This window comes from Danio aesculapii, chromosome 3 (assembly GCF_903798145.1).
Source record: "Danio aesculapii chromosome 3, fDanAes4.1, whole genome shotgun sequence".
In the NCBI taxonomy this organism is placed as follows: Eukaryota; Metazoa; Chordata; class Actinopteri; order Cypriniformes; family Danionidae; genus Danio; species Danio aesculapii.
In genome coordinates, this window is record NC_079437.1 from 27,810,054 (window position 1) to 27,833,428 (window position 23,375).

Here is a 23,375-nt window from a genome sequence, read left to right on the forward strand (position 1 = left end):
AGTTATGTTGTAATTTTACTAATGTGGTTCTGTGACTCCTAGTGTTGGTTGCTGTATGCTTAAAAATTATGACTATTAAAGTAACTAGGCTAATTTCTGATTTAAATAAACTGAAATAAAAAAAAATGTAATCTAATATTTTGGCCAATTTTGGAGGGGGGGGGGGGTGCTGTAAAATTCGGCTGTATCTGGCAACCCTGGTAGTTAGAATCATGAACAAATTATTCTCATGAGTCAAAGCCAACCATTTGAAATGGCCAAATATTGAGATATGTTTAAAAATATAATAAATACATGCAATATATTAATACCACCCCCCGCCAACCCAGCCATCCCACCCCCCCCCCCCAATCCCGAATGTTCCTTACAAAAGAAATATTTCAATAAATGTTAATGGCATCATTACTGTACCAGAATCATTCAGGGGAATCAAAACTTCAGATTCCCTTCCCTGTTAAACAGTTATAGCATGCATAACTACACGAAAAGCTTCAGGAAGCCATGCTTTGCTCAGCCATCGCCTGAACTGTTAAATCAAACAGGCCCAGGAGGACACACAACGCGGGTTGTCAGTTCCTCATAAATTTGATGTCAACTGCCTCCAATGGTAAGAGGCCATGGCGTAAATCCATCAAAGCCGCTGCTGAGGTGGGCAATGATGAAGGGGCCAGATCGCCCCGGCTCTGTCGTCTATCTCTGTCAAATCGTTTCATCCACTGACAGTTTCCCGAGGCGGCCAGGCCTCGCAACAGGTAGAAAACAGAGCGGCGAGAGCGTTTAGCACATTTCCCCACCCCTGGCCTGTGAACGGGAAGCTGACCGGTGGACCCGAGGGGCCCCCTAAGCGAGACAGAAAACACTGGCCATCATCAGCACTCAATACTAAGCGGCTCACATTAACAGAGCACATGTCCTTTGAGGCAATGAAGGTGGCCCCGTAGATTTAGCCTTATTTGTGTGAATTGAGATGGCCTTGATAAGGCTCTCTCTCTGGTAATAGCTTCCTCCCTCTGATCTGATCTCCGTGAGGACTAGTGTGAAAGAGTCATTAAGTGGAAAAGCTCCACAAAGCTCCCGGCGGCGTGGTGTTGTCAGTGTGTTTGGACACCCACCTGATAAGACGCTAAAGCACTTTGCCTTGGCTTGACCTGGTCCTATTACATCACCGATGATTTGCGGTATCAAGGGCTTATGTAAACCCTGGAGGCCTGCGCCGCCTGATCATGTGATACTTTATGACCTCAATTTTATGTGTGCCATCTTATCTGTGTGCAGTAATAAAGTTTTATCCCCCCTTGCTAATGCTAAGCAAAGGTCGTCCTGCAAATAAACGCGCTCGAGGGTCTGCTACATATGCAGTTAATTGTACTTTACTGCAGTTTACAAACAAAAGTCATTAAAGCTATTCTTGTTCTCATCGACAGGTCAGAGCGGTCTGGGGAAGTCGACGCTCGTAAACACCCTCTTCAAGTCCAAGGTCAGCAGGAAGTCATGCACTCCTAATTATGAGGAAAAGATCTCCAAAACCGTCCACCTGCAATCAGTCAGCCACAGTGAGTATTGAACATTCGTACACTCTGCATTCTTCAATGCTACCCCATCACACCCTAGAGGTCAAGGTTTAGCTGGGTCATTTAGGCCTGTCAGCCCCTGCTGGTAATATTGAATAAATGAATAAACAACCCAATAAACAGCTTGATGGTCTTTCAAAAGCAGTGTTGGTGGAAGTTACTTTTAAATGTAATATGATTTTGCGTTATTTTATTCAAGAGTTCACATTTAGCTGATAAACAATAAAGCATAATTGGCATGCTGTCCCGGGAGAGAACCCTGAGCTCGAAATATCCTCAAGCCCGGGACTCCCTCCCGTTAGAAGGGTGAGAGGGGAGTTCGAGCTCAGGTAGGTCTCGGCTGTTTCTCAATATGCATTCTTCAGCGATCTTACGTCCTCATGTTCTCGTGCAACGCCATCATCAACTGCCAAAGTTCAGTTCCAATACTCAAGAACGGAGGACACGTGAAACTTCCCGGATGTGTTCTTGATATCGAGGACCCACCAATGCAGACTTGAGTAGCGAACTCGCTCTAAAAGTCCCAGAAGTCATTGCGACTGGAGGTGGGACGCGCAGCATTTTATATAGATTTATTATTAAAGTTCAGAGATATAACTTATTTACCTCAGGAGTTTCTCTAAATGAAACGGTGAATATAAACATTACCATGAAAGTTTTAATAAAGGAATAAACACATTAATGGTTGTTTGTTTGCTGTAATTCGTATTAAAATCAGTTTTATTTAGATTGTGCAACAGATATTTGTAAAGTCTTTATGCATAGTATATATATTAAAAAGGGGAAAAACAATAAATTGTTGTATATATGCTGTAATGTTTAAATAAGTTTCCATTAAAATGCGTGAAGGTCACGTGACCATCAGGAAGAACGCAGCATCTCATTTCTCAGAGGTAGCATTCTCTGTTCTCGTAGTCTCCCGAGTTCATTCTTCCGAGGACACCTGGCAAGACTGGTCTCCACAAGAACGCAAGTCTGATCTCTGCGTTCTTGGAATTGAGAAACAGCCCTCAAGAACTCCCCTGCTTGTCACCATGTGAGAAGTGTAAACTAAGGTTGTCTTGGGTGATAATTTGGTTTAGTCGATTGGCTCTGGTATATGTTTCTGGACGGTGGGAGGAAACCGGGGAACCCGGGGGAAACCCATGCGGGGAGAACATAGAAACTCCGCACAGAAACGCCAACCGGCGAGGTTTGACCAGTAGTTTTCTTGCTGTGAGGCAACTGTGCTAGCCACTGATCGCCCTATCAGAACAAAGGGTGGGAAGTAGGGGTGGAAGGGGAAGAAGCTTTAAGACTAAGATAACTGGAGTGAAAAATGCTGGTTATTTATAATGCTTCCGTAATCATCTAATAGGGCAGATTACGGAGCTAATAAAGTTCCAGCCGTGTTGATCATAAGCACGTGACCCTCTCGAAATTAGTTTATAAATAAACCACACTTAAAAACTAAATGTGGTATGTTTTAAGGAAAGTAGTGAGTTGTGTTACTTTTGCATTACTTATGAACATATTTTTGTTTCTGCATTAAATATAAATTGTAGGAACAATTGTAGGAAATGTAAATTCACAGTGTAGGAAATGTAAATACACAGTACAGTGGAGCTCAAGCAAACCTTGAAGATGTGCTGCCTTTCTGAACCGCATGATGAATAGGATGCCTAAAAAGGAAGTTCAGCTCTTCAGCAATGAATATCTTGAGTTTGCATTTCACAGTTTTCATTCACTTTAATGGACATTGAATCTGTTTTTGTGCATGGCCCTTGAAACAGAGTGTGAATGGGAAGGGCTTCAAATTTACCCCTAAGAAATGGGACACCGCTACAACACCTGCACACATCATCATATATCATTGCGATGAGATTGACGATCGCGACAGTTGTAGTGATTCCTGTTGCGTTATTTTTTGGCATTTATCTTCAGATAATCACTGAAGGCATATATCATGTTATCATAATGATCTAATGTGGAAATAAGATCGTAACTGTACTATGTATTTACGACGTGGCCATATTAATCTATGTAAACATGGAAACAACATTAGCATTATACCAGACACTGTAAAAACTCATTCTCAGCCACTAGTCGTTTCTGACAGGGTATTCGAGTGACATCAAGTGACAGATGTGAAAGTATGTTGTGGGACTGCTATACAGGTGTTATTATTATAACTACATTCGTCAGTGTGAATCGATTATGGATAACGAAATGTTATCTACGAAACGAAGTGTGGTCCTAAAAAATATGTTTCAAGGGCTATCCAGTCCTTCCCCTTAGCCCTACGCCTTCAAGCTAAAGAGAATAGAGAAGTTCTATTTTTAGATGGGAAGTTGTAATAAGTCATTTGTCTTCAAACTAACTGCTTTAATAATGGTCTTTTAAAATATGCAAAGAAACCCAGTGGTGATTTTTTACATTAATTTTAAATGATAAAATACTGTTAATATTACTATTGTACTGTTACTATGAACTAAATTACTTTTATAGTGCATGTGTTCATTTAATCAGAAACTGTAACTTTGTTTTAAAGGTGAAAAACTGTAAAAATCATGTTCTCTGATTGCTTCTGATTTTAATATAAACCCAGCAGTTATTGTACGCTGGCCAGGTTTTTCACTTCCAGTGTAGACGAGCCACCTGCTTGCTGCCAGAAATGTACAGCATCACACCTGGTTAGCACATGGTTTTACATCAATATCAGGATGACGTGTAACATGGTGCGTTGGCCTGAGTGATTTCTGAAAGGATGAAGGAAGAGTGACATTTGGACAGGACAGGCTGGAGGCAGAGCTCAGTGTTTTGTTGTGTTTGACTTGGAGAAGGGCCAGAGTGATCGGAGCATGTGCTCTGAAAGGAAAGAGAAATTAAAAGCCTCCGAGGGGGACGGATTAGGAGAGATCAATCACACAACTTCGACTGTTGAGATCGGGCCACAGCTGTCATTATGAGCTCTCTTTCAGGGAGAATGATAGAGGAAGAGTGCACGCAGGGCCGTATTTTATCGCATGGGTCAGGAGATGACTCCTGCTCTAATGGAGGCCACCGCTTATACATGGCGTCTGACTTTGGTGAAGCAAGCTCAGCTGAGAGAATGAATTGGTTGATTGAGCAATACGCCGTCTCTGTCTCGCGTACTTCCTCCAGAGTGCCAATCAATGGAGGCTTGGCTTCTTGCCTCCAAACAGGCAGGTGTGTTTTTGTGGAGATGTGTAGAATTAAGTTGCATTTATGCTTGTTTTGGCAACCAAGCAAAGCTTGATTGGAATGCTTCTGAGGGATAACCTTTGCTTTTTTGCTTTGATTGCTGACTGTGGACTGTTGTAACAGATTTCCTTCACTCGGATATGCCATACTTAAGTGTGCTATGTTTGGTTTCCGCCATTAATCAAAACATCTGAAAACACTCAAGTTTAAATAAATTATCGGTCACATATTATTTTAAGGTACAGTTATTGCTATTAGCAAACTACTAAATATAGCTTTTGTCTCAGTAAACTCACAATTTTCTGCGTATTAATACTTAATAAGGTAGTTGTTAGGTTTAGGGATTGAGTAGGGTTGTAGAATGCGATCGTAATTAATATTTTTTTTTATAAACACAAATAAACAGCCAATATCTTAATAATAGCCAGGTAATAAGTCACTAGTTAATTGTGAGAATTTGTCAGAAAAAGGCTTAATTGCTACAGAATTGTTGTGCGTTTTAAAATTGAATAGCACTTTTATTATGAAGTACATACATATACTTTATAAAGTATTATATTTAACATTACAAAGTGCATCATGTGTATGGATTTTCATTTTCAGACAAGCTGAATTTTTGTATTTTTATATATTTTTTTAATAATGTATGTAAAAATAATATATTTGAATGTAAAAAAAAAAAAAAAAAAAAAAAAAAAAAAAAAAAAAAATATATATATATATATATATATATATATATATATATATATATATATATATATATATATATATATAATTTTTTTATATTCAAATATATTATTTTTACAGATTTTATTATTGTTTTTTTTATTATTATTATTATTATTTTTAATAATGCCACAGCCATGTCACCACGCAACCCAAGATTGGTTACTCACTGAAGCTAAGCAGGGCTAAGCCTGGTCAGTACCTGGATGGGAGACCACATGGGAAAACTAGGTTGATTTTGGAAGTAGTGTTAGTGAGGCCAGCAGGGGGCGCTTAATCTGCAGTCTGTGTGAGTCCTAATGCCCCAGTATAGTGAAGGGGACAGTATACTGTCAGCACCGTCTTTGGGATGAGACGTTAAACCGAGGTCCTTACTTTCTGTGGTCATTTAAAATCCCATAGCACATTTCGTAAAGAGTAGGGTGTCCTGGCCAAATTCCCTCCATCTGCCCTCACCCATCATGGCCTCCAAATCATCCCCATCCACCAAATTGGCTGTATCACTGTCTCTCCACTCTACCTTTATCTAGTGTGTAGTGAGCGCACTGGCGCCATTGTCCTGTGGCTGCCGTCGCATCATTCAAGTGGATGCTGCACACTGGTGGTTGTGTGGAGAGACTCCTCGTGATTGTGGGCGATGCCAGATGTATTTTAAATCTAAGGTTTTATTTACAGCTGGTATTACCTGTATTTCTTCAATCTGATTTCAAGTGGTCAACACTATGTGTAAACCGGATGTGAAATATTTTTAGTTTGTCCACTCTTGACCATTTGAGGTGGAAATCTGAATCCAAACACAAGTGGTCACAAGAGACCACTTGTCATGTGATTAATGGAAATGTATGCTAATGCCAGGTGAAAACCAGGCCTGGATCGTGATTATGGAGAATTATGTATTAATTTATACACTACTTGTGATAAACCTCCAAGATGATGTTTGTAACTATACAAGGGTTCTGTTGCTTGTTTTTGCATTGTGCAGAAGAAGCTGAGCTGTAGCTCACTCATAGAGCTGCACGTACTTTCAAGCATCCCGCATACGGCAATGAAAAAGCAATGAATCTCCATTTTGCTTCTGGCGGCGCCACCATGCTTCGTTGGAAAGAGGCGTGAAAAGCAGATGGCGTAGCCAACTTCACTAGTCCTTTAAATGAAAGTATTGTTTGAGTGTGTGTGTGTGCGTGTGTGTGCGTGTGTGTGTTTGCTTGCCCTCAGTAGTTAGTATAGTCATGCTAGCTATCCATCTTCATTTCTCACTGTAGACTGGCTGACAAGGGTCTAACAAACACAAAATTTGATAGTGGTCCTCTGTTGCTTGTGTTCAGAAACAGCCTGGTAGGACAAGTCAAGAATATTTGCTCCCTTTGAACAGTTACAAAGGCTTGTAAAACTGCAAATATAAGATTAACTAATAAAATGTATGTGCACCGTTTGCACAGTTATCTAATTACCCTTGCCATTTTCATCTGGGTCAAAAGTTTGCGGAGTTACCCCATGCTATGCAGCATAACCACAGATCTGTCCTTCAATGACCCTCAAGTTAGCATTTCAGTTATAGAGAGAACTTAATCTAATGATTCTGTCATAGGATGTTGCGAGATGCTGGAGAATATGCCTCCTCTTGTAGTTTTAAGTGTCAGTCAATTGCTGTGCAAAGGCCTTTGCTGGACTAGGTCATTAGCGTAGCCTGCTATGTTAATTGCCATGGTTCCTACTTGACAGTAGAAATGTATGAAGACTGCTGAACTTTCCCCCCAGTCTGAATATGGGTGAGGAAATATCCAATTACAAAACCCTACGGAGACTTAGTGCAGAAGCTATGATGTTAATTGTCGCTAGAGCCACAGGCAAGTTTCCTAGTCGCTATGATAATCTGTCGTTTTTTTAGCTTGCTGCCCACTGGTTTTGAAATGAGTCATTCGATTTTGTTTTCAGGTAAAGTTTTAGGCCTACATCTGCTTGCTGATCTCTCTTCCGTTTCTGACTTCCCCTTGATAGTTTTAGATATGCAAATGTTACCTAGTACCAATGTCTCACACTAACTCAGCTTATTCACAACTTTCACTTCAGGTATAGCCAAAGGTTAGACTGTAAATATCCCTTTTACATTTAACACTATAATTCTGTGCAACCTTTAAAGCTATTCACAGTCCTTACATAGTCATCAGTTTGTATATATCTTTTCTTTTTGTGTAAGTTTTTAGTTTAGCAATGTTACTACAAGTAGAAGGAGCTTTCTATCAGTTGCAGCAGCATCTGTTGTATCTCTATGCTATCAAAGCCAAACCTCATTTTTCACAGACCTCTCAAAACGTGAGGCCCAATAGTTTATAAATGTTTGACATGTAGAATGAGAGCAAGGGTGGATGAGAATGATAGAACGGGAGAAGCTGGGTGTGCTGTTTTTTAACAAAAGAAGATTGACGATAAGTCGGTTCAGCTTGTGACTTCCTGAGATATCCCGGTGGTTCAGGAGACACCCCTCACTGACTTCTCAGCGTAGCACAACGTAAACATAACAGTGAATGAGAGTGTCCTGTTCCTTGTCGCTTTTTTCATGCTAGCCTTCAGAAAGGCGAGTCTGCAGAGCTTGACACATGAGATAAATATTTACCCGTTCAATTGCATTAGTCCTCGTGCGAGAATGTATTACTATCTATACAATTAATATTCTTTACGTTAACCCGTTTACAATCAAATCTTTTCACTTATATCACACTTTTGATATACAGATAGATAGATGCATATATTGGAGTCCATACGATTTAAAAAATGCATCATTCTTTGTTCATCAAGGCATTTGATCAGTAAAAATGTTAATATTGTAAAATATGAAAAGAATTTATTTAGTAATGGGAAAACTGAGTATTCATATGGTCCTTCATAAGTCATCTCAGCTTAGGAATGTGTCTGTGTGTGTACTGGTTTGATGGTTTAAAAGGACATTAGATATTATACAAGTACACAACCAGTCAAAAGTTTTTAAATATTACAATAAAAAGAGTTATTTACAATTTTGATAAATAATTATTTTTAACATTTTAATAAATGCCGGCTTGATGAACAGAATCATTTTCTTAACAAAGAAAAAACATGAAAAAAACCTGACCACAAACTTTGGACTGGTAGTGTATATAGTATAATTTGTTTAATGACATGGGTATGACCTAATTGTACTGTATTAAGATGGTTTAAGATGACACTCCATGTGTCCCCGTAACTCAAAATGCTTAAAAATCATACTTAATGGCGTCTTTTTACATTTAAATCTTGGAACGGAAACCAGGCTTTATTTTTTTCAATTAGGATATATATTCAATAAGGAATAGAACATTCAAAAGTGCAACAATCTACAGCATATAAGATTATATTTAAAATATACTTACCACTTAATATTTTAATTTTGGGGGGTAAACATTTTTACCCAAACCTTTGAACATTTTAGCATACTTAAGTAACGATTATCTTATTGAAGTTAAGCTGATACATAATTGATAAGTTCATTAAGGATAATTAGCCGGGGAAACAACTTTTATGCAATCTGTACATTCAGTGCTGTATTCTTAATACAAGAGAAAGTGTTGAACTTCTGCCTATGTTTGTGTTTGTGTGAAGCGGATGCTACTGTTGCTGTTTATTTCAGTAAGGTGACCTATTTCCAACTCAAACAGAATATTGTGTTTTTCCATTCCTCCTCTCGTCTTTTACTTGGAGCATACCAACACTTTAAGGGGTGTGGCTAATTATATTTGAAATCGAGTAGTAGCGAATGGTTAGATTTTGAATGAAAGATTACTTAAACAAACTGTTTTTTCCACAGGGGATTAACTTGCATGGATTACATTTTTACCTTAAAATACTGTAACAATGTAAACATAGTAAATTTTGATTTCATGCAAACTTTAAAGGGACTAAAAATTGAAAACTTACTATTTACTCACCCTGCAGTGCTTCCAAACCTATTGACCATTTTGAGGTATGTAAACAAAAACAATGGTCCCAACGTATTTCCTAATTTACATTTTTAATTTCTATAGCTGTTTAGTTATGATTGAATTGCTTCTTGTTACGGCTATAAAATAGTTTGATAACCAGCAGGAAATGTTTATGGGCCAATGACATGACCACATTGAAATGGTATATATGTCTTTCTTTCTTTCTTTCCAGTTCTTTCTTCCGTGAAACACAAATGAATATATTTTACATGTTCACAGATTTTTCTTAATGCCTTCTTTGGTGTTTAACAGAAGAAAGAACTTGTTTGCAACAAGTGAAGGTTTAGTAAATAGTGACAGAATTTTCAGTTTTGGGTGAACTATGCCTTTAAAAGGGCACCTATGATGAAAATCTTCTTTTGTAAGCTGTTTGGACAGAACTGCCTGTTTTTGTATATTGTGTCCACAGTCATATTGGAGTGATATAAATCCAGCCAGTCTCATTATAAAAATTTCCTGATGTTAAAAATAGGCTCCAAATCTTAGTGATATTGAGGCCCATTGCAACGTGACATAGGAGTGCAGTTTTCCCCACCCACCGTATTGATTGACAGACGCCTTGTTTCTGTAATAACTCGTTCACAGGACATTCTTTTGCAAAGAAACTGGGATTAAAATACTTGTTACAACTCTGTGATTTTTATTAAGTTTTGTAAGTTTAAAATGTTTTTAAAACAGAGCATGTTTGTAATAAAGAATAAAATAATATGTAATAAAATCACTATGTAATTATTAACCGCTATAATCACCACGGTCGCATGCTGTCAGTAAACACGTATATATGTGTTTGTGTGTGTGTGTGTGTATGTGTGTGTGTACTGCAAACGGCATTTGTCTGTGACTCATCATTTCAGAAAGGCTTGAAGAAACCCCACCACAAATATATCAAATAAACTTTTTTTTTACTAATGAGCTGTATTTCAGCTTCATCCGAGTCTGTATCTGTCACTGACTGCTGTTTATCTGACGTAACGCATGATGAGAAGCAGACACGCATGTGGGAACGATAGGAACGGCAGCTCATTTTTATTTAATGTCACAGGCTACAAAAACAGCTACAGTATGCTCAGACACTAAAATGAGCAGTTTCTGGAGGCTATAATAAATAATCTGATGGGTATTTTGAGCTGAAACTTTACAGACACTTTCTGGAGACACCAAAAGCTTATCTTATATCTGGTAAAAGGGGTAAAATATGTGCCCTTTAACAGTCTTTTTTGTTTTTTTCATTATTAGAGATAATTCATACATCCATCAGTGTAAATATAACCTTTGCAAATGCCTGAGAAGAAAAATAAGCATAGACCCATCTGGTATTTTCTATCAAAATGACAAACTAACTCTGTGTGTTACTGCCACACTACTAAATTTCTTTTGCAGTCTAGGATTTGAGACATTTCGTCTAGCAGATGTCTTGCTGTTCCCCACTTCCCCAGCAGTTTTGTCTTTCCAAAGTGCAGGCCTGTGGAAAACAAAGCGTACCAAAGTCTCAGGGTGCCTGACACCTCCACACACTACAGAGCAGCCCAGTGGCCCTCACAGCCCCTGAAAAAAAAAGCTGGCCTGTAGACTGACCGCCAGGGGAGATGAGTGTTACACAATCCCCCTCCTTTTCTCCAAGACTACACAGAGCAGAAAATGAAGTGGCGGGCCGCTCAATGCCACCATTCAGCTCCGCTCCCTCCATGTGGGTGAATATGCCTAAAACCCTGCTTTGTTGCTGAGTCACGCCAAAAGCAGCATATGCGTTTCCATTACCTGATCATGAGGGGGTTTTCAATCACTGCCCCTCCAATCCCAAAAAATGGGCGCTCTCTTTTGCTAATGGCCCACTGTGTATGAAAAACTGATCATCGTCAGATAGGGTTATAACACTTTAGAACTCATAAACTGGAGGGTTGACTGACAGTTTAATTTTTCCTCGTTACAATCCCGTCATATTTTCCTTGATTGCCTCATCCAAAAGGATTAGCGTGATGAGTTAACAGCAAACGTCAATCAACCAATGCCAAGGATACAGTGGGGGTCCCAGCTCGCACAGACAGCTTATTAGACTCTTCTTGCAGGCTGACTTCCTGTGGTACAAAGCATTCCTGCAGCATTGTATCAGATATGGAGATTAAATGAATAGCTCAAGGTCTTGGGTTTGTGATTTTCAACTGATTAGTGCCTAAAGTTTGATGTTGCTGGAAAAAGATTTACTTCTTCATTTCCTGTCTCTCACTGTAAAATTGCTGGGTTCTACATCATTCCTTCATGTTTTCCCAACACAAATTGATTAAGTACTAAGTTAATTTTTTTTTATTCAAATTAAAGTGGATTGAACATTAAAAAATAAACTTGTCCCACATCAAAATTTAAGAATTGTTTGTTTCAACTCATAAATAAGTACAACAAGCAGCAAAATTCATATTCTGAGAGCTCTTTTATTCTGTAACATGTTTTTCTTGTTATTTTCTAGTCATCGAGGAGAAAGGGGTGAAGATGAAGCTTACTGTGATTGACACCCCTGGATTTGGAGACCAAATCAACAATGAGAACTGGTGAGAGACATATTTAAAGTATCAGTAGTATTTATATTATGTGCAGATACAGCCATGGGACCACTTTTTAAATATGTCAAAATAGCAATGAAGGGTGGCACGGTGGCTCAGTGGTTAGCACTGTCGCCTCACAGAAGATCACTGGTTCGAGATCCAGCTGGGCCAGTTGGCTATGTGGAGTTTCCATGATCTTCTTCTTGAGTTTGTGTGGGTTTCCTCCGGGTGCTCCGGTTTTCCCCCACAGTCCAAAGACATGCGCTATAGGTGAATTGAATAAACTAAATTGTCGATAGTGTATGAGTGTGTATGGGTGTTTCCCAATTCTGGGTTGCAGCTGGAAGGGCATCCGCTGCGTAAAACATATGCCAGAATAGTTGTGATATAATAGTGATTCATTCTGCTGTGGCCACCTCTGAAATAGAGACTTAGCCGAAGAAAAATTAATGAATAAAAGAAAAATAGCAATGTTTAGGATTTGGGAGACATTAGAACGTTTAAACCGTTACCACTTGTAGGTCACTAATCAAAATATATCTTAAAAATATCTTTTTTTGTCTGACATTTGTGACCTTTTTAGAAAAGGTCAGATGTTTTTGCTTGAGATGCTCTTTCGGATGATTCTGAAATCATGTTGGAGAACATGGTTATCAGGTTTTACACAAGCCAAACACAAAGACAGAAAGGAATGTATGTTAACTTCGCATTTAAACTGAAATGCTGATATTGAATAGAAGCATTTTTACATTTTTCTACTTGACATTTTGGCCCACTATATCCAACCTGATCTCACAGGGAAATAACTACTTTACATTTGGGTGAATTAGAGGCTAATTCTGTATGATTTTGTTTAATTCATTCCAATGAAAAAGTAAGTTTTTTAAAGAAGGTGCACTGTTAACGCCATCTGTAAACATAACCAAACCACCTGTAGAAACACTCTTCCCTCTTAAGCACCCGACACTTTATCTAAACTCCATTTTACAAAGACTCAATAATGAAAACGATGTTTACTATAAATGGTCTGCTTGCTTCAACTTTAAATAACTCTTGCACAATATAAATCCTTAAATACCTCTTTTGCACAATATTCACCTTTAATACCTCTCTTGTACAATATCCTGCACAACATTGTTCAGTCTCATTTACTCATCAGTCTTATTTACTACACTGTAAAAAATATATGATAAATTAGTCCTGAGAGCATATGTTTTAGTTAATTGTAACATATTAAACTAGGTTAAACATGTTCTAACTTCATTTTAGAAGTTACACAAACTGTTTTAAGTCAGTTTAACACAATATAAGTTCAATAACCTCATAATGTTAATATGATTTAGCTTAAAAATTTAAGGCATCCAGGATTTTTTTTACAGTGTAATCTTGTTTTGACCTTAAAATCAAGCCTTCAGAATGTTCTTTTGGCTTTTCCTGACTGCTATATTCGCTTGTAAGCATGTATTAATCCTTTTCGTTGTCTTTTTTTTCCCCACAGCTGGGAGCCCATTGTAAAGTATGTCAATGAACAGTATGAAAAATACCTGAAGGAGGAACTGAATGTCAACAGGAAGAGAAGAATCCCTGACAGCCGCGTTCACTGCTGCGTCTACTTCCTCCCAGCCACTGGACACTGGTGTGTGTCGACTTCCTGAGTCATTGATTTGGCTCACACCTAGCCAGACGTGTTAAAATGATGTTATGCTTTTGGCGCATTTATATGGCATGACATTATGAATTATGAATATAGTCCTAGTATAGAACCTGTAGCCCTACTATAACGATTTGACAGCAAAACATAAGGTTACTTACTTTACTCATCTTCTCACAAAAAAAGATTTAGGAAAAATGGTCTATAATAGTATAATGGTCCACTAATTACTGTTAATTAAGGTATTTACTAATATGAACAAAGAATGAACAATGCATTTATTACAGACTTTATTAATCTTTGTTAACATTAGTTAATGAAAATACAGTAGTTCATCTTTAGTTTGTTAACTTACATTGATAACTAGTGCCAGGCAGAATCTGTGGATATTTTTTGCTATTTTTGTGAAGAATTTTGTAAAAAATAAAATAAAAATCTGCAAATTTATGCAGAATGATTTTTGGAGTATCATAACTAAAAACTTAATATATAAAAATAAAAAATAACACCTTTTTAACTTTTATTTAATGTTTACAATGCAAATCCAATTAGATCCACTTATTTGATAAACAAAGCAAGTCTTTCATATCACATATCTACTACAAAACAGAAAGTATTACTTTGTCGGTGCCAGTAGCCTAGTGGTTAAGTGCACCGACATATAGCACCATGGTGCTTATGGCGACTCGAGTTTGATTCCCAGCTCGAGGTCCTTTGCCGGCCCTTCCCTTATGTCTGCTCCCAATACTTTACTGTCTGTAACTTCCACTGTCCTTTCCAGTTAAAGGTGAAAAACCCCTAAAAAAAGACAATAATAAAAGAAAATATAATTTTAGGCGTCACAGTGGCGCAGTGGGTAGCATGATCGGCTCACAGCAAGAAGGTCAGTGGTTCGAGCCTCAGCTGGGTCAGTTGGCATTTCTGTGTGGAGTTTGCATGCTCTGCCCGTGTTTGCATGGGTTTCCTTCGGGTGCTCCAGTTTCCCCCACAGTCCAAAGACGTGGTATAGGTGAATTGGGTAAGCCAAACTAACCCTAGTGTATGTGTGTGAATGAGTGTGTATGGATGTTTCCCAATGATGAGTTGCCTCTAGAAGGGCATCCGCTGTGTAAAACATATGCTGGATAAGTTGGTGGTTCATTCCGCTGTGGCGACCCTAGATAAATAAAGGGATTAAGCTGGGAAAAAATGAATGAATGAATGAATGAATGAATGAATGAATGAATATATAATTTACATTAACAAACTGTATTGTAAATAAATCATGTGAACATTTTCATATCATGATCATATCTTATCAATAATATTACTGAAATTAATTTAAAAAAATTATTTTATTAAACTTAATTAATTTAAAAAACTTGATTTATTATACATTTCCACACATTTACACAAGGAAATATATAAACTCAATGATGGGCTAAAAATCTGTGGAAATTTTGTGTGTATTGATAACTAATGTTAACAAGCACAACGATTTTAATAATGCTTTAGTAAATGTTAAACTGTCATTAATAAATGTTGTACAAGATCATTCTTAGCTCATGTTTGTGAATACAATAACTAACATTAATTAAAGGGCCATTATCTTAAAATGTTACCAGCAGTTTTGCACAGTTACATTGTATTAACCCTAAACCTAACCAGCATTCTAAGCCTAACCACAGGTACAAAGTCTGTCACTGGGGTGGTACCTTTTTAAAAGGTACACTTTTGTACCTTACAGGTAGACATTAGTACCTTTATGGTACACTTTTGTTCCTTTAAGGTTTCCTTTTGTAGCTTTAAGATTCACTTTTGTACCTTTAAGGTACAATGAGGTACACATTTGTACTTTTTAGGTATTAATATGTACCTTTAAGTACCTGTTAGGGAGAAAAAATGTACCTTAGGAAAAGGTACTGCCCCAGTGACAGATTTTGTACCCTTATTTATAAAAATGTTTAGTAAATACATGTAGTTAATTCATATTACACAGTATAAAGTGTTAGCAAAAAATCCTATAGAATGGTGGGTCACACTTTATTTTTTGTGGTCTGTTTGTTGAATTAAGTTACATTGCATCTACATGCCAACTAATTCTCATTAGATTATATGTAGACTGTTCGGTTGGGGTTAGGGTTAGTGTAAGTTGACATGTACTTGCAAAGTTTCTTTGTCTGTTGAAGGAGCAGTATCAACAGATATTAAGCAGACAGTCTACTAATACTCAAATAGACCATCAAAATAAAGTGTTACCGAATGGTAGTGCATGTATATTATTTACTACGTTACTTCATGTAACAACATTTTATCTTTAAATAATCCTGGTGCCAATTGAGCACTTACAAATTGTTTGTATGCTTTTTACTCCATTTGACCTGCAATCAGAAGATCAATCAAAACAGTAGCACTTTATTTACAGTCCTGTTTCACATGTACATACTACATAGTCATTCTGAAAACTGGATATTAACTACTGTATGTACTATCCCTAAAGCCACCCCTGACCTTAACTCCTGTAACATCCCTATATGCTCCAGTGCTGTCTTAGCTTGCAACCCTGTTAGGTACACATTAAGTGCACATACTGTAAAACAAAGTGTAACCATCAAATCTGTGTTAACACCGTGTGTTAATGGGGGTCAAATGTGTAAATGGTGTAATGATCCATCCTCCTCTCCCACAGGCTACGCCCTATAGATGTGGAGTTCATGAGGAGACTGGGAAAGATCGTGAGCATCGTCCCCGTGATTGCCAAAGCAGACACGCTCACTCTGGAGGAGCGGCTAGAGTTCAAGCAGAGGGTGAGCTGTCCGTCATCCACACCTGCGCACACAACTGCACGCACATTTATGATATGCAGAGGCACAATCGGATCACCCCTCTATATTTTCCCGCCTACACGCAAAATATTCAGCATAATTGAGGTCATGAATATGGATGACCTGCTGCTGTAAATGCTGGAATTTTCCAAATTCACGGTTCAGCTGTGTGGATATGAAGTGAGATGGATTGAAAAAAGCAGAGTTGAATGGAGAAGCACTGCTTTCAGATCGCCAAAGGTGCCTTGGCGTGAGGCCGGTTGGAAAAATGAATAGGCCACACCGAGGTTATGAGCAGTGTCTGCAGCGTCTCCGTCGGGATACGTTCTCTCCTCTGACTGATGTATAGCTACTACTTGGGCCTGGGCCACTTGCCATCAGTTCTCCCTACGGAGCACTTTTGGACAGCTTCGACGGCACGGACCGTAGGGCCAGAACTGCCCCCGCACGCACTGTGTCTCCTATCAATATACACCAAACAACACTCCTAATGATGTACTCTGTCATTTCAGCCCATTATCCAGAGCTGTCTCTCACTGCTCAATAGCCCGAGCAGAGCGCCGTGCGGAGGCGGACGTCACACTGTGCTCAAGATATCAATCGCTGATATCATATCCATGTACAACAGCCGCACTCCAAAATCCTCCCCCACACGAACACATGGCAGCAAAGGCATTAAAGTCTAATGCTCTGCACCTCGGGCCCGAAATTCTGGCTGTGAGCTGAGAAAGAAACAGAAGAAATTCCTGGTGAACTTTACTGTGGCCTCTTCGCGCAAGAATGCATGAGGGTTGCGATTGAGACTAGTAAAATACAACGGGATAAGCTTGAGGGAGAGGAGATGCTGTCATATTTCACCCCCGGGGCGATTGTGTGTGTGTGCGCACAGTAGGTTGTAAAAATCAGTGCAAATCCATCTAACAGGAACCCTCTCTCTGCAGATAAGACAAGACCTCCAGGCTAACGGGATCAGAGTGTATCCACAGAAAGAATATGATGAGGATGCCGAAGACCGGATACTCAACGATAAGATTAGGGTATGGTGATGCTAGTTCGAGGCTAAATTGCTGTGTAATCAACCAATTGTTTTAAAGGAGTAGTTCATCACTTAATTATAGGAAGAGTTCAGATGCAAAAACCTCTAAGGGCCGTCTGAAATGTTGTTTTCCCAGGCTCTTGTGTGGTGGTTCAGCCATTTGACTTTTATGGCAAAGAATAGGTGTGTGTCGTTGATTTTGAAGTGAAATACCTGAACATAAACATAGGAGGCTGAGAAAAATTAATTAATTTATATATTTATTTGCTAATTTTACAGAAATAAAATCTGAAATTTGAAAAGTTTTTGAATCTGAACTCTATATATTTTTGTCACCGATTTTAAACATTAATTGATGACTATTATAAACATTTCTTTATTTGATTATTATTATTTTTTAAATTATTTTATTGTTATTATTTTAGGAAAACATTCCATTTGCTGTGGTGGGAACGGATAAGGAACACCAGGTGAATGGGAACAAAGTCTTGGGAAGAAAAACGAAGTGGGGGATTATTGAAGGTGAGAGTCTGAGGACAGTGTGCATTGCTAGATATTCATGCTATTTTTGTGTATCTGATGCTGGTGTCTCTGCTAGTTTTCTTAATAATATTGGTTGACCTACATGGAAAACCATGCTGTTCTTTTCAGCAGGGTAAGTGTAGAGATTGTCACATCTAATTGTGTAATGATGGCTGACAGGCTTCACAAGACTGTCTGTGATTTAGGTTATTCAACACTGCCATCAAGTGGTGTGTATAGAAAGTGCGTCAATGCATAATTCCTTGTTGAATTCATGAATGTGCATTTTTGTTTTATTTCAGTTGAAAATGTTGCGCATTGCGAGTTTGCACACTTGAGAGATCTTCTTATTAGGTAAGTCAGTTTTTTATCTTTTACTTGCTTATTTAAAATGTTAGAATATTGTCATAATAGAATGATATTAGCATTGGGAAAATAAGAGCAGTTATTCCTAAACAATTTTGGTTAATGGTAGTAGAACATGAAGAACATTCTCCTCTAAAAACTTTCATTTAGACCTACATTAGACATTATATAAAATATGTTCCAAACTGCTAAATCAGTCTGATCCCAAACTCTTAGGATCAGTTTTAACGGCCAACTATATGTGGACAACTAACAAATGTGTTCAACTACTGCACAACATTTCAATATCTGGCTCAAATAATAATTATAATAATAATTAGTAGTAGTTTATTTATTTTTTTAATTAATAATTAGATATTACTCTATATCACCCCTTAACAACAACATACCAAAAACAATGAATTGAATTTATCTCATAAAAATTTATTTATTTCCATATCATAATTTAGAATCAGTCTCTCGTGACCTCAAAAAAGTCCTTTATTAATTAGGCCCATGGTGGATCTAAATCAAAATACTGGGAAAGTCACCTTTAAAGATGTCCAAATAAAGTTCTTAGCAATGCATCATAATCATAAATGTAACTTTGATCTATTTGCATAAGGAAATTTACCAAATGTCTCAGTGGAATGTGATCTTTACACAATATTATAATGATTTTTGTCATATTTTTTGTCAAATTTGGATTTGTACAATGTACTATTGTTCTATTCCCACAAATATACACATGCAACATAAGACATTTAAGAATGATCTACAAAGTATTAGATCATTTTTTAACAAAAATTACATAAAAACAAGTTTATAGTTTGTTTTTACAGCAAGTGGCAAAATACTGTAAACAATTCTGTTTAAATAAACAATTTGCTGAATGCAGAGCTTGTGCCAGCATCCGCATCACAGATGCTTTCTTACTGCTGTTTTCTTGCTAGTGTAAATTTACTTGCATGTTTATTTAGTTATCGAGAGAAAAAAAACATGTGTATGAGCGCAACACTTTATTTATTTATGCTCTGAATAACATTTGGGATGTTAACTATAGCACACTGTTAAGGTGTTTTACCCCTAAATGAAGAATGAAAAAGACCTTGAGTTTACTAGGGCCTTTAAACTTGACTTCTGGTCAAATTACAAGTTTTCGTCCTTGTGATTCACCATTGAAAACACAATATCCTTCACTTCTTTAATGGCTAGACAACAGATTTGATTTCTTTGGAAGTCCATGAAACCACCAGGCATTTTGCAGTGGCTTGGATACTATGTATTTTTTGAAGGTAGAAAAGATGAGATGCTCTCGGTGTGCCAGTTGTAGCTTTTTTATGATAAGTGGCAACCTCTTATAACATATTTTCACTAGCTTCTAAATTTGCCCATTGATTGAATCCATTTGAAACCTTTTTATTTTATTTTATTTTGTCTCCTTTCATTGTTGTTGTTGTTGTTGTTGTTAGTGTTGGGCAAAGATGAATCTTTATTAATCGCATCCAATCTACAGCTTAAGTCAGAATTATTAGCCCTCCTTTGAATTTAATTCCAAATGATGTTTAACAGAGCAAGGTAATTTTCACAGTATGTCCGATAATTTTTTTTCTTCTGGAGAAAGTCTTATTTGATTTATTTCGGCTAGAATAAAAGCAGTTTTAAACTTTTTAATAAACATTTCAAGATTGAAATTATAATCCCCTTTAAGCTAGATTTTTTTGATTGTCTGCAGCACAAACCATCATTATACAATAACTTACCTAATTACCCTAACCTGCCTTGTTAACCTAATTAACCTAGTTAAGCCTTTAAATGTCACTTTAAGCTGTATAGAAGTGTCTTGAAAATTATCTAGTCAAATATTATTTACTGTCATCATGGCAAAGATAAAATAAATCAGTTATTAGAAATGAGTTATTAAAACTATTATGATTAGAAATGTGTTAAAAAAAATCTGGTAAACAGAAAATGGGGGGAAAATAAACAGGGGGGCTAATAATTCTGCCTTCAACTGTATATTGTTATAAAAATGTGTGTGTATTATACAGTATATATTTTTATGTACATTTAATACATACACATATAAAACAACACTATTTTTGAATATATATTAGTTTTTTTATATAATATGGATCAAATACAAATATTTATATTTTATATTTTAAAAAATGTTAATTAAATTCGCTAAAAAGTTTTCAAACATATGCATGTATGTATTTCTATACTGTATACTTAATAAATATACACAGTGCACACACACGCGCACACACACACACACACGCACACACACACACACACATACATACACACACACACACACACACACATATTATGTTAAAATAAACTTTTATTTTGAATATGATTAATAATGATTTTTTTTGCCCAGCACTAATTATTATTATTATTATTATAGCTAGGTTTTTTATTTATAATAATTTTATTATTTGTACATTTTCTCTTGTGCCTGGCACAAATGTTTAAAAGAAAATGTAAAAAGTCTTTCACTATATCTGCCACATCAGACATGTATATATTTTTCACTCACTAAAAAAAGAAAGCACAGTATCCTTTGATGCAACTTGCAGAGACGGTTCTTCAGAAAACTGGTTGCGTTGGTCAAAGTGAGTATTGAGGCAGAACAAGTCAAGTTAAGGAAAGGACAGAGGCGAAGGGCACAGGTACATTCTTCACAGTGAGCTCAGTAAAAGACAGGTTAATTACAGTGTCCGATGGGGTGAGGGCAGGTCGCAAAGCCCTCGCGCCGTACCTTTTGGCTGGCGGCCTGATGACAGATGGTGCGAGATGCGATTCCCTGCTGAAACAGGAAACAAAGGATGACCATTTGAACGCTACACACTTTTGAATCGCCTTTCACACTTTTTGATCTGAAGCGGAGATCAAATTTCAGCAGAAAACACGAAAGGGATCATAAAAAAGCTGATGCAGTCAGAAAACAATTCAATTCCATATAAGTGAATGACTTTTATTTTTACACCGCGCATATTTCCCTTAGGGTGTGTTATTGTGGGATCAAAATTGATATTATGCTCTGCTGCGCTCTACTTTCAAGGTCCCACCTGCAAGATTTGAAGGACGTCACTCACAACATCCACTATGAGACGTACAGGGTGAAAAGACTTAACGAGAGCAATGCCAACGGACTGGCGCTTTCGCCTTTGACCCTGGAGAATGGTACCCTAGAGAAAAGCGAGGCGGAGAGTCACCTTTGAACGGGATGGAGTGTGTGCCTGCCGTTACAACGGGAGAGATGAACATTTTACTTCGAGACTGCCACTGATGGAAGAAAATATCATCATGTTTTGACTGAAGACATTTCCACGTAGGCATGTAAACGTCATATATGAGTCTATTTTTCAAAATGAATCTATATTGTGGGGAGAACGAATTATTGATGCGTTGTGGGTTTTTAAACCAGGGTTTGGCTAAGAGAAAGTTTTTTATTTTTATTTCTTCTTGACATTTTTCGACCATTTTTTTTTGCCTGATAAATGGCACGGAGGATTGGCATGTTTGGAAAACACATGCATGCATGCCTGACACCTCATCGGATGAGAAAATCCCATAATCCGTTTTACTGCAAAAGTACTTTTACACTGAACCAATAATGTGACATGCTATTTTTGCTTTATTTTCATAATTATTTGAGTTTTTTTTACTGCAAATAATGATATTTCCCTATACTTTTGTAAACATTCAAAATCACACACATTTAGACAAATATTTTGTTACAATAGCTACTTTCCAAGCTGAAGGTATTTTCTTAACAGACAATTTCTTAATAGTCTCTTACTGCTTCTCGTAAACGACTGCTGTGTTGATATAATGGGAAATATCTCAAATGTAACCTTCGACCTTAAAGGTCTGGTTTGAAATGTAATACTGGTGATTGTTTCTAATGCAGAGATGGATAAAGGAACAAGAGAAGGTCAATTCGTAGTGATGTTCGCCGTACAGTAAAGGGTCAAGTTTTACGGAGGGATGTTTTTCAGTCAGTAACTTGCTGTTTTAAAGGTACACATTGTGCTGTTTACTTCCCTCTACTGAACGTCAGGAGCTCATCCTTTGCCCATTTGCTTATCAAAGCTATTGTACATAACCATAATGTGTTCTTATTTTCTATCACAGTGTCACATTTCTTTTTTTACTCGACGTGTATTAGCGACATCAACATGATTTCCTTGTTACTAATATTACTATTCATGTAAACACAATTGATTTATGATTAAAAAAAATCCCACCATTGAACATTTATTTGGAGCCATCATCATGCTATTGGTTTTGGTCGAGATTGTCTCAATATTATACACTACAATTCTAAATTTTGTGGTCTGATTTTTAAATAATTTTCTAGGCTGCATTTATTTAGCTTAAGTCAGAGTTTCTCAACCATGTTTCTGGAGGACCACCAGCACTGCATGTTTTTGATGTCATTAAAGGTCTTTCAGTCTCTGCTAATAAGCTGATGATCTGAATCAGGTGTGTTTTGTTAAGGAGACATGGAAAATGTGCAGAGCTGGTGGTCCTCCAGTAACGCGGTTCAGAAACACTGGCTTAAATGGATAGTACACTTCAAAACAAAACTACTGCCATCATTGACTCACCATCCACTTATTCCAAACCAATTTTTGGTTTTGTTTTGTTTTTCCTTGTTGAACACAAAATAAGATAAACTGAAAAATGTTGAAATTGGAAACCAGTAAACATTGAATTTTATTGTATTTGTTTTCTATAGTATTAGTAATTGTTTTTACTACTATGGATATCAATGGTTACTGGTTAAGGTTTCCAAAATTCTTTTATATATCTTCTTTGGAAAAGTTTGGAACAAGTCAAGAATGAGTAAAGGATGACAGATTAAAATTATTTGGATGAACTGTTCTTTTAAAATCCAAATTTCTAATCTTAATGGCAGTTGAGAATAACTGTTTATTCGGTTTGCTCTCTCTCTCTCTCTCTCTCT

The 23,375-nt window shown here is 37.1% G+C and overlaps 1 protein-coding gene across 4 annotated transcripts in view; it reads left to right on the forward strand.

Annotated features, from left to right (window-relative positions):
- septin12 (septin 12) overlaps nt 1–22,666 on the forward strand; it is a 114,651-nt gene extending 91,985 nt beyond the window's left edge. For all 4 annotated transcript variants that reach the window (XM_056453544.1, XM_056453545.1, XM_056453547.1 and 1 more), the window contains 8 exons: nt 1,425–1,553; nt 11,958–12,039; nt 13,532–13,669; nt 16,353–16,470; nt 17,430–17,525; nt 17,950–18,046; nt 18,349–18,400; nt 21,465–22,666. In XM_056453544.1, the coding sequence (XP_056309519.1) occupies nt 1,425–1,553; nt 11,958–12,039; nt 13,532–13,669; nt 16,353–16,470; nt 17,430–17,525; nt 17,950–18,046; nt 18,349–18,400; nt 21,465–21,624 (872 nt within the window). In that variant the 3' untranslated portion in view covers nt 21,625–22,666. The remainder of the gene's footprint in view (nt 1–1,424; nt 1,554–11,957; nt 12,040–13,531; nt 13,670–16,352; nt 16,471–17,429; nt 17,526–17,949; nt 18,047–18,348; nt 18,401–21,464) is intronic.
- The last annotated feature ends 709 nt before the right edge of the window (nt 22,667–23,375 follow it).